Raw genomic sequence first — 19,026 nt, forward strand, 5'->3', positions numbered from 1 at the left:
CTTTTTGGAAATCTGTATACAGTCCTGGTGGAGTATGCACAGAAGATGCCACAGGGACACTGTTGCTGCCTACAGTAATTCACATCATTAGTTGAAAATCAGGAACTGACTTGGGTCCCCATCTCGTGCAATTTCACTTCCTGATATCCAGGGAGTGTTTGGGGCCGCGGACAGGCAGCCAGCTTGTCCATTTTGTACTGTTTCAACACGGAACAATCAAGGGAGACTCCTAAATAGGGGCAACCTGATTTGATCTGGGTCCTCCTAGAAACTAGGTTGCAGTCTCTACACACAACTCCTTTTGCAAGAAATTCTGAGTAGACGTAGGAAAGCCACAAGTCTTGGCCTCTACTGACAGCCAGTCAGCTCAGCCATGGAGACTAGAAAGCAAAAGGTCATCCAGATCCGTGAAGAGTCAACAGATCTAAGCAAGTCTAACAACTACAGGCCTGGTTAAGAACGCTTGTTCCTGTCATCAAGGGCACACAAGGCAGCGATGTGGCTGGAGCATCCCATCTGGTCACCTTTGACTCCTTAGCCCCAATGACCAGGTCCCCATTGACAGCTGGGTCACTTGGAGACAGCTTCCAACACAGGGCCAGAGCAGAGCTTGAAGTCACCAATCTGGAGCCATAGCAAGAGGCCTTCACTGCCTGCCACCAGCCCTCAGTTCTCCACAGCACTGCTTTTAATCTGCAGAGTGGTCATAAGTCTTCCTGCCCAGCTCCACTGCAAAGCCATGCTGACATCCATCATATCTTGCTTGAAAAACAAAGGGTCTGACCCTGCAAAAGCCTCATTCACACAAGGGATCCCAATGGATTTCCCTCCCAAGTGAAAGCTCCTTTCCCACCTAGCTAAGAGCCTACAGGCAAGGGGTCAGCCTATCTGCCCCTGCAGTACTGTATAGGCTTAACATTGAACACAAGCAGCTGAATTTAGAGAGCAGCAGCAGCAGCCACCAGTGCTAGTCCAGCCCTGCCATGGACACAAAGAAGCCAGTGTTATGCCTAAGGGTGGGGAGGGACATGGCCTACCTCTCAGCTTTGGGCATCAGGAGGGGGAAGGAAAAAGCAACATCTTGTGCATGTATTCTCATTGCATTGAGATCTCTAACCCCCCACTCCCTCTTGCTGCCTGCATGGGAAGACACGTCACCTCTGCAGAGTGGAAAATTCCAGCTGTCTCTCTGCTGTGCACTGTCCCGCTTAGGCAGATGCAAGCAGAGAAAGTTTGCATCCAAAACAAGCAGCCTGTATTTGTATTGCTTTTGTCCTCCTGCCCAGCGGTTGGGGTGGGGGTGCTTCTGGAGGGCAAACTGCTGCTGCAGAGCCCCAGCTTTGCCTGGCACTGTCCCTCTCCCTCTGACATTACCCTTTTGCTTTTTTATTTCATGCACCAGGCAATTTTAGATCATTGCGTCTGGGTTGCGATTATGGGAACATTGTTTCCCCAACACCTTTGCACAACAAGAAATCTTTGCAATTACAACTCTGCTAGGGGGCTTTTATATTCTACCTCCCCACCTTGATAATGAATAGATGTAAAGAGAGATTGGACAGATGCACATACTTGTTTTCTTCTTTAAAATAATAGTATGGCTGGGATTTTTACATATGGCTCAGGGCCCAACCCTTTCCTAATTAACAGTGCCGAAGTGGACTTAGGTATCTGCATGCAACTCTGTTCTCCCCAGCTTGAGGTCTGGAAAAAACAATTAAACACTTCTTCTTTTAGGATGCACTGTTCTTAGCCTTAAGACTACAACACAAAAGCAGTGAGGAGGCAGTGGACCCATCTGCCTTTGGCATTAACAGTTTTTCAGCACTCAAATGGGACTGGTACTTAATAGGTGGGAAAAGATCTGACCCTAACTGGCTGAGCGGAAACACAGCTCCTAAATCACTCATCACTTTTGAAAACTTTTGCCATGATCTGGCTACTGCGGATCTCTTCTGAAAGGCCAGAATACAGTAATAACAAGCTGAAGGGAAAGAGACTGATATAAACACATGCAAAATTAAACCAAAAAAACAGCCCAGCCAAACTGCTAGCTTTGGGTAGTTTTTTTCCTCATTCTCATTTCAAAAGAACCTCTTTAACGGGTCTGAAGGACTGAGCGTAAGCTCATAAACAGTTTGCACTTTCATCTCCCAAAGCAGTCAAACAGAGCTCGTCACAGAATTGGGCCCTAAATGAGCAAGATGTGTTTGTCTTGCAGGCTGATAGCAGGACCTCCTGGTGCTTTATATATACGTGTAACACAATACCATTCTGTGCTCCTAAAAGCTTCCAACCTGAGCATTCAGTGAGCGCCAAGGGGTGGATACACCAAACAGATGGAGAGATTGAGGACAAGTGAATCACTATGTTCAGTGCACAGTATGAAAAAAATACAGATCTTATAGAAGTAACAAATGGATAAATCATAGCACATAGTAATAGGACAGGGAAGAACTACTGCTCTGTTCTCACGGCATAGGCAGCTCTCTGGATGGCATATGTTACGAAGTGATAGTTGTGTAACTGAGGTCAGATCCTGAGATTGAAACAGCCCAAAAAAGGCCTATTTGCATCAGCCAGGGAAGGACCCACCCGGACTTAATTAAATAAATGCCTGGAACCAGTATCTAAAGCAACACTCCCTGTAAAAGCCACTTTTAGCATACTCCCTTGAACTCCTAACACATTACAGGCTTGCTTCAAAGCCCACTGAAGCAATTACAGCAGAAAGCAGTTTGAAGATGGAGACTGCCTGTTTTTCTACCCTTGGTGTCCTTGGTTTGCTTTTTGCCCATTACACACACTTGGAACAATAAAACTAGCCTTCACTTCCCACCTCTTCCTTTAACCCTCCCTTAGACACCAGAGGCTATCATCTTACTTCTACTAGATCAGTGGCAAATCTCTCCTAGAAGTATCAGGGCTGATCCAGACTGAATCCTGTAAAAAATACCTTAGCATTTAGATGAAAAAAAAAAAGGACTGAAGACAACCGGACATTGGTTTCAGCTGCTTCTAGGCATTGCTAGAATTACAGTAATATTTCTCAGGACAAACCCACAATGCATCACATAGGCTGTGCATGGGCTGCTCTACAGGGGCGAAAGAAGACTCCTCTGTGCTCCCAAGCTATGCAGTTCTGGACAGTGGTCCTAACTCCTGCTGGATCCACCAGCCCAGTCTATGCCTGCCCAACTTCTCCCCCTGTACACATATGCAAGGAATCCCTACCCACCCTTCAACCAAGCCTGCCTAGCCCCAGGAAGCAGCCCCTCCCTAGCTTTGCTATGTGAAGGGTCATCAGCAGAAGCTGCAATGCAAAGACAACTAGGCTAAGTACAGACAGCCAAAAAGCCCGAGGCTGAGTCAATTCAGTCTTTGCAGGTTAGTCTAAATTGCACAGATTAAACTGAAACAGAAGTGAACAGACATTTACCTTTGACTCAGAAAATGCAGCCACATGGCTGAAGTGGCTCAGGCCAGAAGCTAGGGGGTGATAGACCACAGCTCTCTGGCTGTGCATTCACTTCCTCTCCTGCTACCCCCTAAAGTTGCTGGGATTTGCAGTCCAGAATTACAGCAACGGGACTCTGCAAGATTGCTCATCACTTCCTCTTCCTGTTTCCAGGTATACCTGGGATTTGTAGTTCACTGTTGCAGCCAGCAGTAAGTTTGAGCACGGGAAGAGGTGTTAAACCCCAACCGGGGTTTTCCAGGGGCAGCCCCCCCCATAGGCTGGGCTGCATCCCCAGCCAGGCTTGCCCCCTTGTCAGCCAGCCCTCACTGCTCCAACTAGGGAGCAGTGGGGTGGGACCAGCCCTGTTCTCTGGAGCAGACAGCCCAGCCCAGCCCAGCCTAGGGCTAGAAAGCATGCTGGGATGCTGGGGGACTGTGATTTAACTTGAACCAGGAAGGGGTCTTGGACAGAAGCTTCATAAACCAGTTTGATCCAAATCAGTTAAGTCTGATACTACATTCAGCAGGATGCATCTTAAACCAGTTTCAGACATGTTGAAACTTGTACACTGAGCTTCAGTTCTGTTACAAGTTTAAACCAGTTTCTGATCACTTAAATTGGGTTATGTGTAACTTCTGTCCCTAGCTCTAAGTGTGTATTTAGTGTTGCTCCCACCTTAGTTATGCTACTGACAAATGTGCGGAGCTTAAAGCATTGAGTCAACCAGGCAAACACATTGTGTTTCATCCTGCAGCCTTGATGTGCACAAAAAGGTGCTGGGGTCAGTGGGACCCCAAGGGAGGAAGGCAGGAAGACATGGGGCCTTTGACTGGCTGAGGGTCCCATTCTGCTCTCTGTGGGCCAAACTGGTAGCAGGCTGTGGCCCTGGAGAGATGCCTCCTTTGGGTCAGGAGACAAAGAGGCCTGGGGAACCCTTGCTGCTCTGTCTGTGGACCATTTCAGCTGCTATTTAGCTGATGATCACGTGGCTGGTGCACACTTTGACCACCTCTATGACTAATGCCCCTTGCAGAGCAGTAGGCTGAGCTCTGCTAAAAGGAAAACAGCCTTCTGCCATCCAGGTGACCCTGGCTGGATGTTTGTCCCTCACCCTCTGTACAAAGCTAGTTGGACTTACTGAGCAAGAAGCCTTCTCAGAATAGGCTGGCTAGAGAGCTGAAATGTCTCACCTCCACAAAGTCCTCATCCACACAAGTCTGAGGATAACAGCCCATGCCAAGCCAGTGCTGACCTTATTCCAGACAGACTGTCATAGCCCTCAGCTGACAGCAGCACATGCAGAGGCTCCTGTTGTGAACTCCTCTGTGGACCCCTGCTCCATGTGGAGTCCCCATGAGACCAGTGAGAGCCCACAAGAGATACAAGGAAACATGCTAATGTCTCCATTAAGGATCAGCAACCTAAGCCAAGAAGTTTAGTAAGGAAGTGAACTCAGTGCTGTTCAGCTATTTCCTTTGTTAAAAAGGAAAAAAAAAAATCACATTTAAACACCTTTCTTTAGAAAAGACTTGCATGCAAATTCTTCCCTAGTCGAATAATCTGGGGTGATTGGCAGGAGTAAACATTGCAAGGGGACAGTGACCAAACTGTAACACATACGGCCTGTTGCAGAGGGGAGAGGAGAACGACCAACCATAACTGGAACGCACACATGCAAACTCTTCCAGGCATCCCAGGAGCCAGGAAGAGTTGAAAGGAAAAAAAAAATCAAACAAACAAAAGGAGAGTTATGTCAAATTTTTCTAAGCTTTTGCTGCATAGTGAATCCTCTGAGATCCCTCAAGAGATGCACACATACCAGAGGGACGGAGGCAGTGGTGGAAAAATACAGTGATGCAAAAGTACTTTTCTTTTCCTCCAACTGTCTCTGCAAAGCAAAAAACCCGCTCTCTGTCTCACTGCCTGCATTTCCTTAAATGGAAATAAGTGCATACAACTTTATGTTAGGGATTTTTAACTAGAGAACAGTCTGGATATTAAGAAACCTTTTTCCAACATCAGCTCTGATTCACCATGTACTGGTAATTCATAGCATGGTAGAGTTATTACTGCTATATATGTACAAAAGGGCAAAATTACAAGTACAAAGGAGATGCTAATATTTGATGTACAGACACTTCAGTGGTAAACTGTAATGTTGGATTACTCTGGGCTTTTTACATATATAATTAGCCTATGTACACATAGAGTCAAGGAGAGAAAGGGGCACGAGAGAATCAGTTTAGATCCAATACTGCTGTATTATTTTAAATAGTATCAAGTCTCACAGACCTGCCTCTACCTGCGGCTCCCCCAGCTCCTGCTAAGTACAGAAGCATTTCATTAGCCACTGCTCTCAAAGGCAGCACTTCACTCTAAGTTTTGCTTCTCTTCCCCTCCTTCTGGCAGAGCGTGTGTGCAGGCGCTGCCGGGAAAACGGCACAATGTTCCATTCAGCTCTCAAGTCGAGTACAAGCCAAACACACACACGACAGAATTCACAGGATCCTGGTGACTGCTGAGGAAAGGTGTTTTACCTCCTCTTTCTTTGCTGTAACAGTTTCACTCTTTTCAGTTCCCCATGTTTTCCTGGTGAACGAGCTGGAGGCAACATCTAGGTAAGTCTCTGGGTATTTGGACAGAACGAGGGTACCAGGTTGCGGGTGGAGGTTAATGAGCTGCCCTGACATTGCTGTGAGAGCAGGCGGCTTCCCTGCTTTAAGTCAGACTGCTTTCAAGAATCTTAATGCAGCTCCCCGTGCTGGATGTTAGCCCATGTCACACAAGCTGTGTGTCCTTAGGAACAGCTCAGCAGTCTCTGCTCAGGGAGATCCTGCTATTCAGGAACAGGGAACGCTGCTGGCACGGCAGGGCCAGACTGGGGTTGGGAAGGCCTGGGACTGGAATCCGTGACATTTGTTGCCATTGAGTGGTGTGTGTGTGTGTGTGTGTGTGTGTCAGGAAGGAAGAGCACTGGCTGCTGCTGCTCAGCCTTGAGGTTTCACGGGCCGGGAGGAGCCCAGGGCTGGAACAGCAGTAGTGGGGTAGGGCAGGTATGTGCCTTGATGGAGAAATGGGTGAGACTCTCCCGGACTAGACCAGCAGATCATCCTGGAGGGTGGTATCTGCAGAGGACTGGGATACAGCAGGTCAGCAGCACAGTTCATTACCAGAACAGCAGATGGAAAACTGGCATTGATCTGGCTATGGAAACGTGCCTGTCCATGTGAGGTTCACCTTCTCTGCATGAGCAGTGTGGGGAGCCCTGATGTAGATGTGAACATGGGCATTTATTATTCTCACCACCTTGTGAGATTTCCCTCCCACACAGCTCCAGACTCTTCCATACAGACTTTTGCCACCCTCCAGTGACCAGGGTCCATTCAAAAGGACCCTAGTACTGCTGCCGGTGCATTGTTTCCTGGCACCCTAATATGCTCAAACAGTGGCTGAAGTTCACAGCACAGGGCACGCCACCCCCAGTGTGCTCAGAGCATGTTCACTGCCTCACAAGGCCTGGGCTGCTTTCTGGTCTGGGCAATACAGGCTAAGAGCCAAGGAAGGGCAGGCATGGGCTTAAGACACTGCTCACGTGCTTAAAGCTATGTCCACAACTAAGTCCCCTGCTGGACTGAGGCTTCAGTTAAACTGAGCTTGATGTGAAAGATAAACATGCTGCTGGAGGTGCTGTCTTTCAGAGAAGATGCGAGTCCATGGTCCTGACCACTTTTGGTGACTGAAGCACTCGCAGTGCTTTGTGCCAGAGCAGACAAATCAACCTCAAGGCTGTGCCCAAATCTCTGTGTAGATTGTTACATCCTGTAATAACTTCAGCTTCACTTTGCACTTTCACACAGGCACTTTCCCTATGCCCAGTCCCTCCTTCTCCCAAACTGCACAGTCCATACAACTTCCACAGTGATGCCTGTGGACGTTGGCTGCAGGGCATTTGCGATCTAGGGAGCGGAGATGTGCTGTCAAAATGCCTGGTGCTGTCTAACCGGGGCATCTCTTTCCTCTCTCTCACACTTAGCTGCTTTCCAGAATGAGGGGCTCCCTGGGCCTTCTCCTGGTGTCAACCCTCTTCTCACTCAGGAGACTGGCTACCGAGCGCTGCCCGCAAATCTGCCTTTGTGATAACATCAAGCACCATGTCATGTGTCTGAACAAGAACCTCACGAAGGTGCCTGTCACCATCCCACAGGTCAGTCACTAGCTGAGACAGCAGGAAAATGGAAGGGACTGAGCGGCAGACACAACACAATGTGCCCTTACACTCATCTTCCACATTTGCCACCACCGATTCTGCATCCTCCACTGATCCTGCCACCACTGGTCCTGCATATTCCTCTGCCCCTGGAGTGACCAGGTGGCCTGTACAAGCCTCTTCTTGCATGGCATTTTGGTGCAAAGGGGAGGGAAGGTGGAAGAGGGCACAGATGGTGAACATCATGGCTTACACTGTCCAGATGTTTGTGAAGGCCTTGGAATGCCCTGAACATGAAAGTCTGAAGGGGTTTTAGATCCACCAACAGGGCTCTTTAAAAGATGAGTGGGTTGATTCAAGTTCAGTTACTTGATCAAAGCAACAGAACAATTAATCCAATCAAGGCAATATAAATATAAATAAATAACTAACTAAATATATATATATATATATATATATATTTTGTGCAGTTTGCTGTCATTTGGTTTACAGCTGAAGCAGAGTCACACTGTGAAATAACCCAGGAAAACTCAGACAGCTGCAGGAAGTGGTGTTGGGAACTCAGCAGGAAGCGATCTTGCATCAGTGCCAACCTTACGCTCATACACTATGCTAGAGACTACAACAATGCAGTCTGTAAGATCCCTGTGGAAGCACAAACACAGCTTCATTCAAGAGGCTGGAGATTAGAGGGCTTTCTTCCAGGTACTGACTAGGCATGAGATCTAGTGAGACTGGAGATCACAGTAATATTGGGGCAGGGAGGACTGGGGCAACCAGTCATGTTGTTACAGAAAGAGCAAGAGGTTGTGGGTTCCTCTTTCAGTAACTACTGCTTGTCTCCTCAACAGATCACCAAAAAGCTGGATCTCCGGGGCAACAATATAAAAGTCATCCCTGGGGGAACATTCCTCCCGATCCCATACCTCACTCACTTAAACATGCAGCGATGCCAGGTTGAGAGAGTTGAGGAGGGCGCTTTCAGGGGACTAGGGCGGCTGGCCTACCTCAACCTAGCTTCCAACAACATAGCCTTTATCTACCAGGAGTCCCTGGATGGCCTGTCCTCTCTCCAGAAGCTTATTCTGGAAAAGAATCGCCTTGAAGAAATACAGCCAGGGGCTTTCAGCCAACTGGGCTTCCTCAATTTCCTCAACCTTGGTGAGAACTTCCTCGTCTACCTGCCCGATATGGTCTTCCAGGGCCTGCAGGCAATCAAGTGGCTCCGCTTGTCCCATAATGCACTGCATGTCATAGCCAACGAGGCCTTTGCGGGGTTGCCTACCCTGAGGAGGCTGAGCTTGGACCACAACGAGCTACAGTCCCTGCCCACTGAGGCCTTGTCAAGGCTGTCGGGTATATCACGGCTGGATCTGGGACACAACCCCATCACTTACGTCAGCGAGGAGGCCATTGCAATGGGTGCCCTGAGGGAGCTGTTCTTGGACAACATGGCCCTACAGGATGTCTCATACAAAGCCTTTGTGAAGAGCCCCCAGTTGCACACACTTGACCTCCACAACAACCAGTTGCAGGTGCTGCAGCCTCTGACTGACATGGCCCATTTGAAGAAAATCAACTTAACAGGGAACCCTGTGGTTTGCTCTTGCTACATGCGCCCCTTCAAGGAGTGGATGGAGAAAGCAAGAGTCCAGGCTGATGCTGTCTGTGCAGACCCCCGCGCCTTCAGGGGAGAGCACCTGGAGTCACTGAGGCCTGTCAATATGAAATGTGGAGGCCATTCCCCAGAAGCAGAGCAGCTCCCCACCTCTACTCCTCCCACAAGGGAGCCAGAGGAAGTTGCCAAGAAGAAATGCCCAGAAGCCTGTGCCTGCTCGCCTGATTTCCAGCACAGCAACTGTGACAACAAGGGCCTCCAGAAGATCCCTAAGGGGTTCCCTGGCAACACGCAGCTCCTGGACCTACGCCGAAATGAGTTCCACACCATACCCAAGGCCTCCTTCCCTGGCTTGAAGAACCTGGTCTCGCTCCACCTGCAAAGCTGCAAGATTGCGAAGTTGCAGCCTGGTGCCCTTCAGGGCTTAAAGAAGTTGGTCTACCTCTACCTGTCCAACAATGACATCTCAGCCATCGAGGCTGCTGCTTTTGAAGGGGCTCCCCAGCTCGCCTACCTGTACCTGGACCACAACAGGTTCACTCAGATGCCCAGGGGGACCTTCAGCCGCTTGCCCAACCTCATTTCCCTGCACTTGCAGCACAACTCCATCAGCCAGCTGTCAGACAGTGACCTGGCTGGAGCAAAGCAGCTGCGCTGGCTCTACCTCACTGGGAACAGCATCTCTCAGGTGTCCCCCACAGCCTTGGGCCCCGCCAAGATGCTGGAGAAGCTGCACCTGGATGAGAACCTGTTAGAGGATGTGCCCACAAGATCCCTCCGGGGTTTGTCTGCCCTTAGGGAGCTGAAGTTGTCCAAGAATCCCATCAAGTATATTGGGGATGGAGCCTTCCTCCCAGTGGCAAGGTCCCTGCAGCACCTGTTCCTGGATAATATGGGTCTAGAACAGGTGTGAAAGAGAGCAAGCATGAGCTGGACAGGTTCCCTAGGTTGATAAAGCTGAATCCTAATGTAGAGGTCACTATTGGTGTCCCTCACCTCCTCTTGATAGAGCTGTTCTCTGCAGCACATGCTAGCATTTTCTCCAGAAGGGCTTTCCACCTAAGTGAATGGCCCCAATAATCCAAATTCTAGCGCTACCCGGAGGAGAAACCATCCTACAGCCTAGGAGACCTCATTGGGAGGAAACAGATCCCACTCATTAGCCTAAATTTCAGCTTCATCCCATTGCTCCTGTTAACATGATCTTAAACGACTCCCTTCAGCAGCTCTCATCCCGCCTTACACCTTTCATGGATATCCCATCCTCTGCTAGTCATTGTCTACCTCATTTCTTTAATTTTCTCTCATTAAAAGCCTTGGTCCAAAGCCCATCAAAATGAAAGGCACTGACCTGGGTGGGGTAGCAGACATTTGATAACTCCTGTTGATTGTGCTCTAAACCCATCTCTTGAGGCCCTAATAGCTGATGTTTGTATTCCCTCTGATTTGTCACTATTTTTTTCATAACATCAGGACTTATTCGAATGGCTTTCCCTCTGCTTTTAAGCTGATTTTCTCCTTCCCCTCAAAACACAGCAGATTGCCACAGTATTTCTGTCAGCCATCTTGACTCAGTAAGGCTACTCGAAAAGCCTAACTTGCTCCTTCCCCAGTATTGCTCAGACCTGGGAAATAGTAGATCCAAGTTTGGGTCTGAGGAGATTGCTGTGCTAATACACAATCCTGGAGTGAGGCTGGTCACTTTTACTGTCCGAACAAGACCTGGTGCTGGAGCCCAGAGCTTCTCCCAGCAGCAGAGAGGAAAGGGATAGCTTCCCCCAGAGGATGCTGCCTGGAGGTTAGCCAGACAGTGGGACAAGGTGGTTTAGACAGGGATGATCTTGCCTTGAGCAGGGGGATTGGACTAGATGTCCATTCTGAGCTCTGTTTTACTGTGACTCCACGATTCCTTCCCTTCCAAGGAGGTTTATCTGGACCCTAAGATCACCAAAATATGACCCAAGCTGGGTACATAAATTAAGAAGTCTTGTTGTTTTTTTCTTCGCATGAATTCCATGTTCAGCTACTTGCAGCTAAGTCCACCCCACCTTCCCCCCGAATCCTCTGCATTGTCTTTCAAAGCCCATAAGCAGAAATGTCACAAATGGTCATTGAGGGGCTCCTGAAACTCGGGGAAGGATCTGGGTTGGAGGAATTGAGCCAGTCTTCCTAATCAGACAAGCAGAGATGGGAAATTATAGTAGGTATCCCCCCCGCCCATCCCCGCCTCAAAACCCAGAGACTTACATTCTCTGCCACAGAAATTAATCTAAAATGAGGAATTCAACCCAAATGATACTTCAGGTGGAAACCATGCACGCAGCCTGGGCCCAGGAAATCACTTACACACACAAGTAGTGCCCTTGAAAGTGGGGGAGAGAACCCTCCTTCTTTCATAGCTTTAAAAAAATCTTTGCTTTTTTATGCAGAGATGCAATGAGCTGCTGCACTTCCCGCATTTCAAATTATATTGTCACACTGAATTTCCTGCTGGGTAGTACTGAGACAAGGGCAGCTTTTCACTGATACTGTCATTAGTTCCATTCATGGTTGTGGAAACCTGGAAACAGCAGGGTCGTGTTTAAACAACCCAAAATAAGAACACATATGCTGATATTTCATTCTGTAAACCAGCGGTTCTCAACTTCTGCAGACTCAAGGCACCCACTCATCATACTTGGGGCACCCTCCATAAACAGTTGTGACTTGAGCGGCACCTCATTAAAAAACAAATGTATTTGTTATGGTGCTTACCTCCTTGCAGAGGGGGCAGACAGTGGGAGCTGGGAAAGGTTAGGCAGGGAGAGCCAGAGTCTGTTTTGATCTGCTTATCTCCTCACACTTCCCGTGACATCTTTCAAAGGATCTCATAGCCCTAGCACCTTGGTTGACTATCACTGCCCTAACCTGTCCGAGTTATCCACTGCTCTTTCCTATTAGCTCATCAGCCCCCACCTCTTCATTTGCAGATTTCCTCTGGTGCCTTTGCCGGCATCGGTTCCAAGACGAAGAGTCTTTACCTGGAGAACAACAAGATGTACACTGTGCCTGATTTGCGCAGCTTCACGGGGCTAGAGGTCATCAACCTGAGGAACATACCTTTCTCCTGTGACTGCCAGCTCTTCCCGCTGCACAGGTGAGTGGAAGCATGTTGGCAAAACAACCGGACAGATCAGAAAACACCCTCTTTTGTCCGACTGCCTAGCTCTTCCCTATTCCCAATGGCTCAATCCTTCTAAGGGAAGTGTCAACAACACACCCCAAAAAATGGCTGCAGGACTGGCACAACATGAGAATGATACATCTAGTACCATGTCCAGAAGCCTTTGACTCCCCAGCCAGCATGTCTGGGGACCCATTCACAGCTGGGCTGACTGGGGGTGGATTTGGCATGAGTCCAGGCTGAGGCTCAGACTTCTGCCTCTGAAGCCGTCCATATGGAGATCATAAAACCATAGAAAATGAGAGCTGGAAAAGATGTCAGGTGGACATCTAATCTAACCCCCAGCTCAAAGCAGGACCAGCCCCAGCCCCAGCCCCAGCCCCAGCTATCTCATCCCAACCAAGGCTTTGTCAAGCTAGGTCTTAAAAACCTCCAAGGATGCAGATTCTGCTTTACTACCCTCCTAGTGAGAAAGTTCTTCCTGTTTTCTAACCTAAACTTCCCTTCCTGCAACTTGAGACTGTCGCTCCTTTTTCTGTCATCTGCCACCACTGAGAACAGTCTAGCTCCATCCTCTTTCAAACTCCCCTTCAGGTAGCTGAAGGCTGCTGTTAAATCCCTGCTCAATCTTCTTTTCTCCACACTGAATAAGCCCAGTTCCCTCAGCCTGTCCTCATAAATCATGTGCCCCAGCCCCCGAACCATTTTCATTGCTCTCTGCTGGACTCTCTCCAATTTGCCCACATCCTTTCTGTAGTGGGGGGCCCAAAACTGAACACAGTACTCCAGATGTGGCCTCACCAGTGCTGATTAGAGAGGAAGAATCGCTTCCCTTGATCTGCTGGCAATGCTCTGCTCTTACAAATGCAGCCCAGTATGAGATGCCTTAACCATGCTGCCACCATGCCCCTAAATGCACAGTGCACTTGCATTAAGTTGTAAAGTTGTCATCTACTGCTTCCTACTGTCTCTCCCAGAGGTGTCAAACACCCTGTGCCCTGGGGAGGATCTGGACCATGAGGCTCGTCACAGGCCAGCTCCATGGGGTAGGCAGCAGCTACAGGTTGAACCAGAGGTGTTGGCAGACCAAGCAGCCATAGAACGAGTGGGGCTCTGTCAGCACAGCCCTTGCTTGCCTGCATACTGTCAACACCCAAGTCCAAGGGGATCCTGGGTTCTGTGGCGGGCCCTGCCCTCTACTAGCCACACCATCAAGTACCCTGGCCCAGCAGTAGCCTGGAGGGCCCTATGAAATGGCTTTACAGGCTGAATCCAATCTGGGGGCCATATGTTTGATACCCCTGCTCTACACTAAAGAGCTGACTTCTGAGGATGCTGTAATGTACCCAGTGATGTGAGCTGTCCTCATCCCAGGGATAGGTGGCAGGGGTCCCCAGGGTTGTGAATGCAGCACGCACTGAGGATTTTGTTTTCCCTGTTCCCTTTTCCACCTCTGCTCCCCCAATCCCATTCTCAGGTGGATTAGCAAACTCAATTTGCGTGTGGGAGCCACCTGCGGGTCCCCAGCCGAAGTCCGTGGGCAGAAGGTGAAATTTTCTGCTGCCTTCAAGACCTGCCCAGGCTGGGGAACGCAGAAAACCAAACGGGCCCGTCCAGAGAAGGTCAAGGTCAAAGGAGGAAGAAATCCCAGCAAGAAGAGGAGAGCTGGAAAGGCACAAGACAGAGGCCTCAAAAGGAGCAAAGCCTAAAGAAGAAGCATCAGGCAGATCAACCTCCATTGGCAGGCGGTGACTGAGGAGTCAGCTACTAGGAAGCAGCTTAGTGAGAGAGATGCTTCAATGGGCTTTTATCTGTGGTGCAATGATATGTGCACTGCAAAGGGGAAGCAAGATCCCCTTCCCTGCCCTGCTGAGATTGGGACCTGGGTGTTTGGTGGGGTGGGAAGGAAAAGTTTAAAAAAAAAAAAGAAAAAAGAATTGGATGGAGGGAGGGAAAAAAGCAGAAGTGAGGGCTCCCTCTGTTGGAGGCCTTGAGCAGTAACAGCCCTGCAGTGCTTTTCTTGAGTGCAGCAGCTAAAATATAACTTTATATAAAATATAAATCATAAACTCATAGAAAATGAGGGGTTAAGAGATGTCAGCAAGTCATCTAGTGCAACCCCCTGCTCAAAGCAGGACCAGCCCCAACTAGATCATCCCAAACAAACTTTGTCTACCTGGGTCTTTAGAACCTTCAGCGATGGAGATCCTACCGCCTCTCTGGGTAGCCTGGTCTAGTGGTTTACTACCCTCCTGGTGAGAGCTTTTCCTGATATCAAACCTAAACTTGAGCCCATTGCTCCTTGTTCTGTCATCTGCCACCACTGAGAACAGTTTAGCTCCAGCCTCTTTGGATCCCCCCTTGAAGGCTGTTATTAAATCCCCTCTCAGTCTTCTCTTCTTCAGGTTAAACAAGCCCAGCTCCCTCAGCCTTGCCTTGTATGTCCAGTTCCCCAGTCCTCTAACCATTTTTGTTGCCCTTCACTGAATCACTGCATTTTGTTCTCCAACCTCTTTTCAGTTTCAGCTGGATGACACTGCTCTTCTCTTGCTTTCCAGTGCTGGGTAGAGCAGCGTGATGCATTTTTCTGTTTTATACCAGGGGTGGCTGATTTCAGTAATGGGGGAACCATCTGCTCTCCATAGCCAGAGGTCTTGGTGCTTGGTGATCTCATGTCATTTTGCTGTGGAATCCATCTGCAGAATCTGAACCCTTTAAAAAAGTGCCAAGAAGGCTAGAAATGTACTGAGCAGTTAACACTGAAACCCATATGTTATCAGGAGGGTACTGACTTCCTGAGTCTGCAGAAAGTCTCAAACAATAGCTTGGTGGGGCTATTGGTACACCCCCATCTCAGTGGCATGTTACATCCCAAACCTCAAGGTCTATCCAGATATCAGATGAACAATTTCACTGTCAATAACTTTAGAAGACAAATCCAGGGTAGGGCTTATCTCATCATGCCCTAACTGATGACCCAAACCTCCAACTTCTACCCTGTAGTTACGCATCACTCATCCCAACACCTGCAGCAAAATGAACATCTGGAACAGCATAAGCTACATTGGGCTTAATAGTAAAATGAACCACAGAAAGGGAGTGCTGCACTAAATGCAGGATGGGGTTTTTTTGCATTGAATTCAATGAAGCCCTTTAGTATTTGTTGTTTTAAACCAGGGTCTGAAGAATCCCCAGAACCCAGGGGACAATGTGGCAGTATTCAGGATCACTTTTTAGCATGCTGCATGATGCCTTGCCTGTACAGACAGATACTAAGGCATGCCCTCAAAAGAGGAAAGGCTCTTTATACAATCTATGTTCTGTTGCAGAAGATCCATTTATACATATTATTGCTGAACCTTTATAAGTCCGGCTGTAGTTTGATTTATCCAGGTCCTTCTATTTGGAAACACATTTAGTGAGAGAAAGACACTTTAAGGACTGGTGCTGTCTCTCTTGTTTCCTGTTAGCATGTCTGTCACCCATAATGCTCTGCAATGCTTAGGTTAGCATCACATTCCATGAACTGATTCAGTACCTAGAGCTAGATCTTTACTTGATTTATATTTGAGGATAGGCTGGTGATCCAGGGTGACCTTTGATAGGCTTTAAGGTGGGCAGAGAAAACCTTAAGGCATTCAATACGGAGAAATGCAAGGTACTCCACCTTGGGGAAAAAACCCTGCATCACACTTACAGGCTCGGCAGTGCTACACTCATTAGCACCATGACCGAAAGAGACTTGGGGGTCATGATTGACCACAAGATGAACATGAGATACCAATGCAATAGCGCAGCTGGCAGAGCGAACAAAACTGGCTTGCATCTACTGGTGCATCTTACGTGAGACCCAGGATGTCATCTTCTTGCTGTACTCAGTCTTGGTGAGGCTGGTTGGAGTACTGCATCCAATTCTGGACTCCACAATTTAGGAAGGACATAGAGAAGCTTGAAAGAGTCCAGAGGAGAGCCACACGCATGATCAGAGGGCAAGAGAACAGGTCTTATGAAGAGAGGCTGCAAGCTATGGGACTCTTCAGATTGGAAAAGCGCAGGCTCAGGGATGACCTGGTGGCTGCCTATAAATATATAAGGGCTGTGTATCAGGATCTGGGGGAAAGCCTGTTCACCAGAGCACCCCAAGGAATGACAAGGTCCAATGGTCACAAACTCCTGCAAGACTGTTTTAGGTTGGACATAAAGGAAAAACTTTTCTACTGTCCAAGCCCCCAAGGCCTGAAATAGACTCCCCCTCCCCCAGGCAGTGAAAGCACCTACCTGGACACTTTTAAGAAACATTTGGATGCTTAACTTGCTGGGATCATTTGACCCTAGCTGACTTCCTGCCCCTTGGGCAGGGGCCTGGGCCCAATGATCATACAAGGTCCCTTCCAGCCCTAATGTATATGAAATCTATTAAATCTATGCCAGCATAGCGTAGGTACACTGATGTCAGGACAACTGACTTAGATTAGCTGTCAGCCAGGGATGTCAAAGAACCAGACTGTAGGCCAGATCCAGACCATTGGGTCTTGTCATCTAGCCCATGGTGCTGCTTGTAGATCTTGGACAGGCCCCACATGGTGTATGTGATACATGTTGGATGGGCTCCACATGCTGCATGCAGTGTGTAGGACTAGGGTGGAAGCACAGGGCACAACACACAGGGTCTGGCAAGGTGTACACTGCATACAGTGCATGGGGTTTTGAGGGGGCACATGCTGTGCATGGAGCTCAAGGCCAGTGCCAGAACAGCCCTGTGTGCTGGGTCATCTGTGGGCCTGAGCTGACCCATGAACCAGCCCCACTCCATTCATTTGGCCCTTGGGGCCTCATGGGTTTGACACATCTGTTTGAGGCTGCTCTCATACAGGTCTACTGGGGCCTACACTTCCTTAGTTGTCTATTTGCCCTTCTCAATGCCAGAACCCCAGGATGTCTCTGGCAGAAAGGGAAGAAGCAGAGGTGTCTGGTGTCTGCGTAAGTGAACAGAGGCTGGTGGGGGAGGAGGCTCCATCCGCTGGTTTGCTTAGGGCAGCACAATGCCTGCACCCAGCACTACACACACTGATTGAAGTGCAGAAAATTGACAGGAAAAGGCTATCTGGGCCTCTGAAGAGCCTGCTCCCTGAAGTAACCCAGGCTGTGCATGCTTCCTCTATTAGCACACCTGGGCAGCGAGGCCTGGTGTTGTATTCCCAGAACATCCATCACAGCCTTTTTGCTAGCGCAGAGTCTTTCTTAATCCCTGCTAAGACACTGCACAGACTACTATCTAGGAGAAAAATCAAACCTAGAAGATGTAAGAATTTCAGACCTCTGCAGCCTCAACAACCCATCATCTATCCATTGCGATTAACCATTACCGTAAGATAACGTGGGTGTCTGAACACAGCGCTGCTAATAAAGCACGTGCACTATGACTGGCACCCTCCAACTGTCATGAGGAGAAACAAATGCTGAGATGGAGGGTGGAAGATGTGTTAGCTGCACCCAAAATCCCTGTCTGGACTAGGGCTCACATGTGACCTGCATGTCTGATCTATACAAAGCTATATATAAATCGGGAGGTGGGGTCCTGCCATTCCAACCACTACGTCCTACATCTGATGCTACCCAGCCAGTGCCTGGGGGCACACAGCGCACCAAACACTAATAAACCAACATGTCCCAAAGACAGAGTCTCAAAGCCACGTCAGGACACTAAGCAGACCTGAAAAGCCCCTTGAGCCAATATCCTCTGCCATCCTCAGTCTTGCATCAGATACTTGAATTGCCTGAGAGGCAGCACCATTCTGAATTGAATCACCCACACCTTCATGGGAGTCAACCTGAAACCATTTGTGAAAATACCACCTGTTCCTCGCTGACGCTGTGTTCCCCATTTATGCCTCACTTTGGAAACTGAATTGGCTAATTGCACTTTCCTTCAAGAATCTCCTCCTGCACTAGCTCAGCCACTTTTGGATCTAGGCTTCCCTATCCTTCAGGGAAATGAAGAATGCACCTGTAAAGAAAAGAGGTCTATATCCAAATTGGGACGAATTGTCAGGGAAACCTCTCTGGTATCAGGCATGCCTGGGGTTGTGGGAGATAAAATCTGTTGACTTCAAGAAAACACTCTCCAAAAGAAAGAGCCAGAGACTCTGGGAAAAAAGGGTGATTCTATAAAAGAAGACGCCCATAAAACCCCTACTATCACATGTGGGCATTAGCTTTGGGAGGGAGAGTGGCTGCCTAGTGCTACAGCCTTGAACCAAGAGGGGCCAGGCACTGCAGATGAGGCAAAGATCACGGGCCCTTCCCAGGCTCATTCCACCCTAAGCTGGGGCTGGGGCATGCCATATCCATCTTTCAGGGCTTGAGTTGAGATGGGGCTGATTTCACAGGCAGTTTTGCTAGAAAGGCTGAAGAAGGGCCAGCCCTCCTCTGCCCCATTCTAGGAGCTGCAGCTCGCTCTCCTGAGATCTTCCAGACAAGCTGAGATGGGTGCAAGTAAGGGCTATGTGACAGCTCTGGACTCAGCCACACACTCCTGATTTGCTCCACACAAAGACTATCTGCCCTGGCTCTCTCTC

At 48.8% G+C, this 19,026-nt stretch overlaps 1 protein-coding gene across 1 annotated transcript; it reads left to right on the top strand.

Annotated features, from left to right (window-relative positions):
- Positions 1-5,701: 5,701 nt before the first annotated feature.
- On the top strand, positions 5,702-15,832 carry CHADL (chondroadherin like). Its single transcript, XM_090042952.1, has 5 exons — positions 5,702-6,078; positions 7,494-7,664; positions 8,519-10,192; positions 12,255-12,421; positions 13,926-15,832. The coding sequence occupies exons 2-5, from the start codon at positions 7,506-7,508 to the stop codon at positions 14,155-14,157; spliced, it is 2,232 nt and encodes a 743-aa protein (XP_089899078.1). The 5' UTR covers positions 5,702-6,078; positions 7,494-7,505; the 3' UTR covers positions 14,158-15,832.
- Positions 15,833-19,026: the final 3,194 nt, after the last annotated feature.

This window comes from Crocodylus siamensis, chromosome 4 (assembly GCF_052110815.1).
Source record: "Crocodylus siamensis isolate JL-2025a chromosome 4, ASM5211081v1, whole genome shotgun sequence".
NCBI classification, from domain to species: domain Eukaryota; kingdom Metazoa; phylum Chordata; order Crocodylia; family Crocodylidae; genus Crocodylus; species Crocodylus siamensis.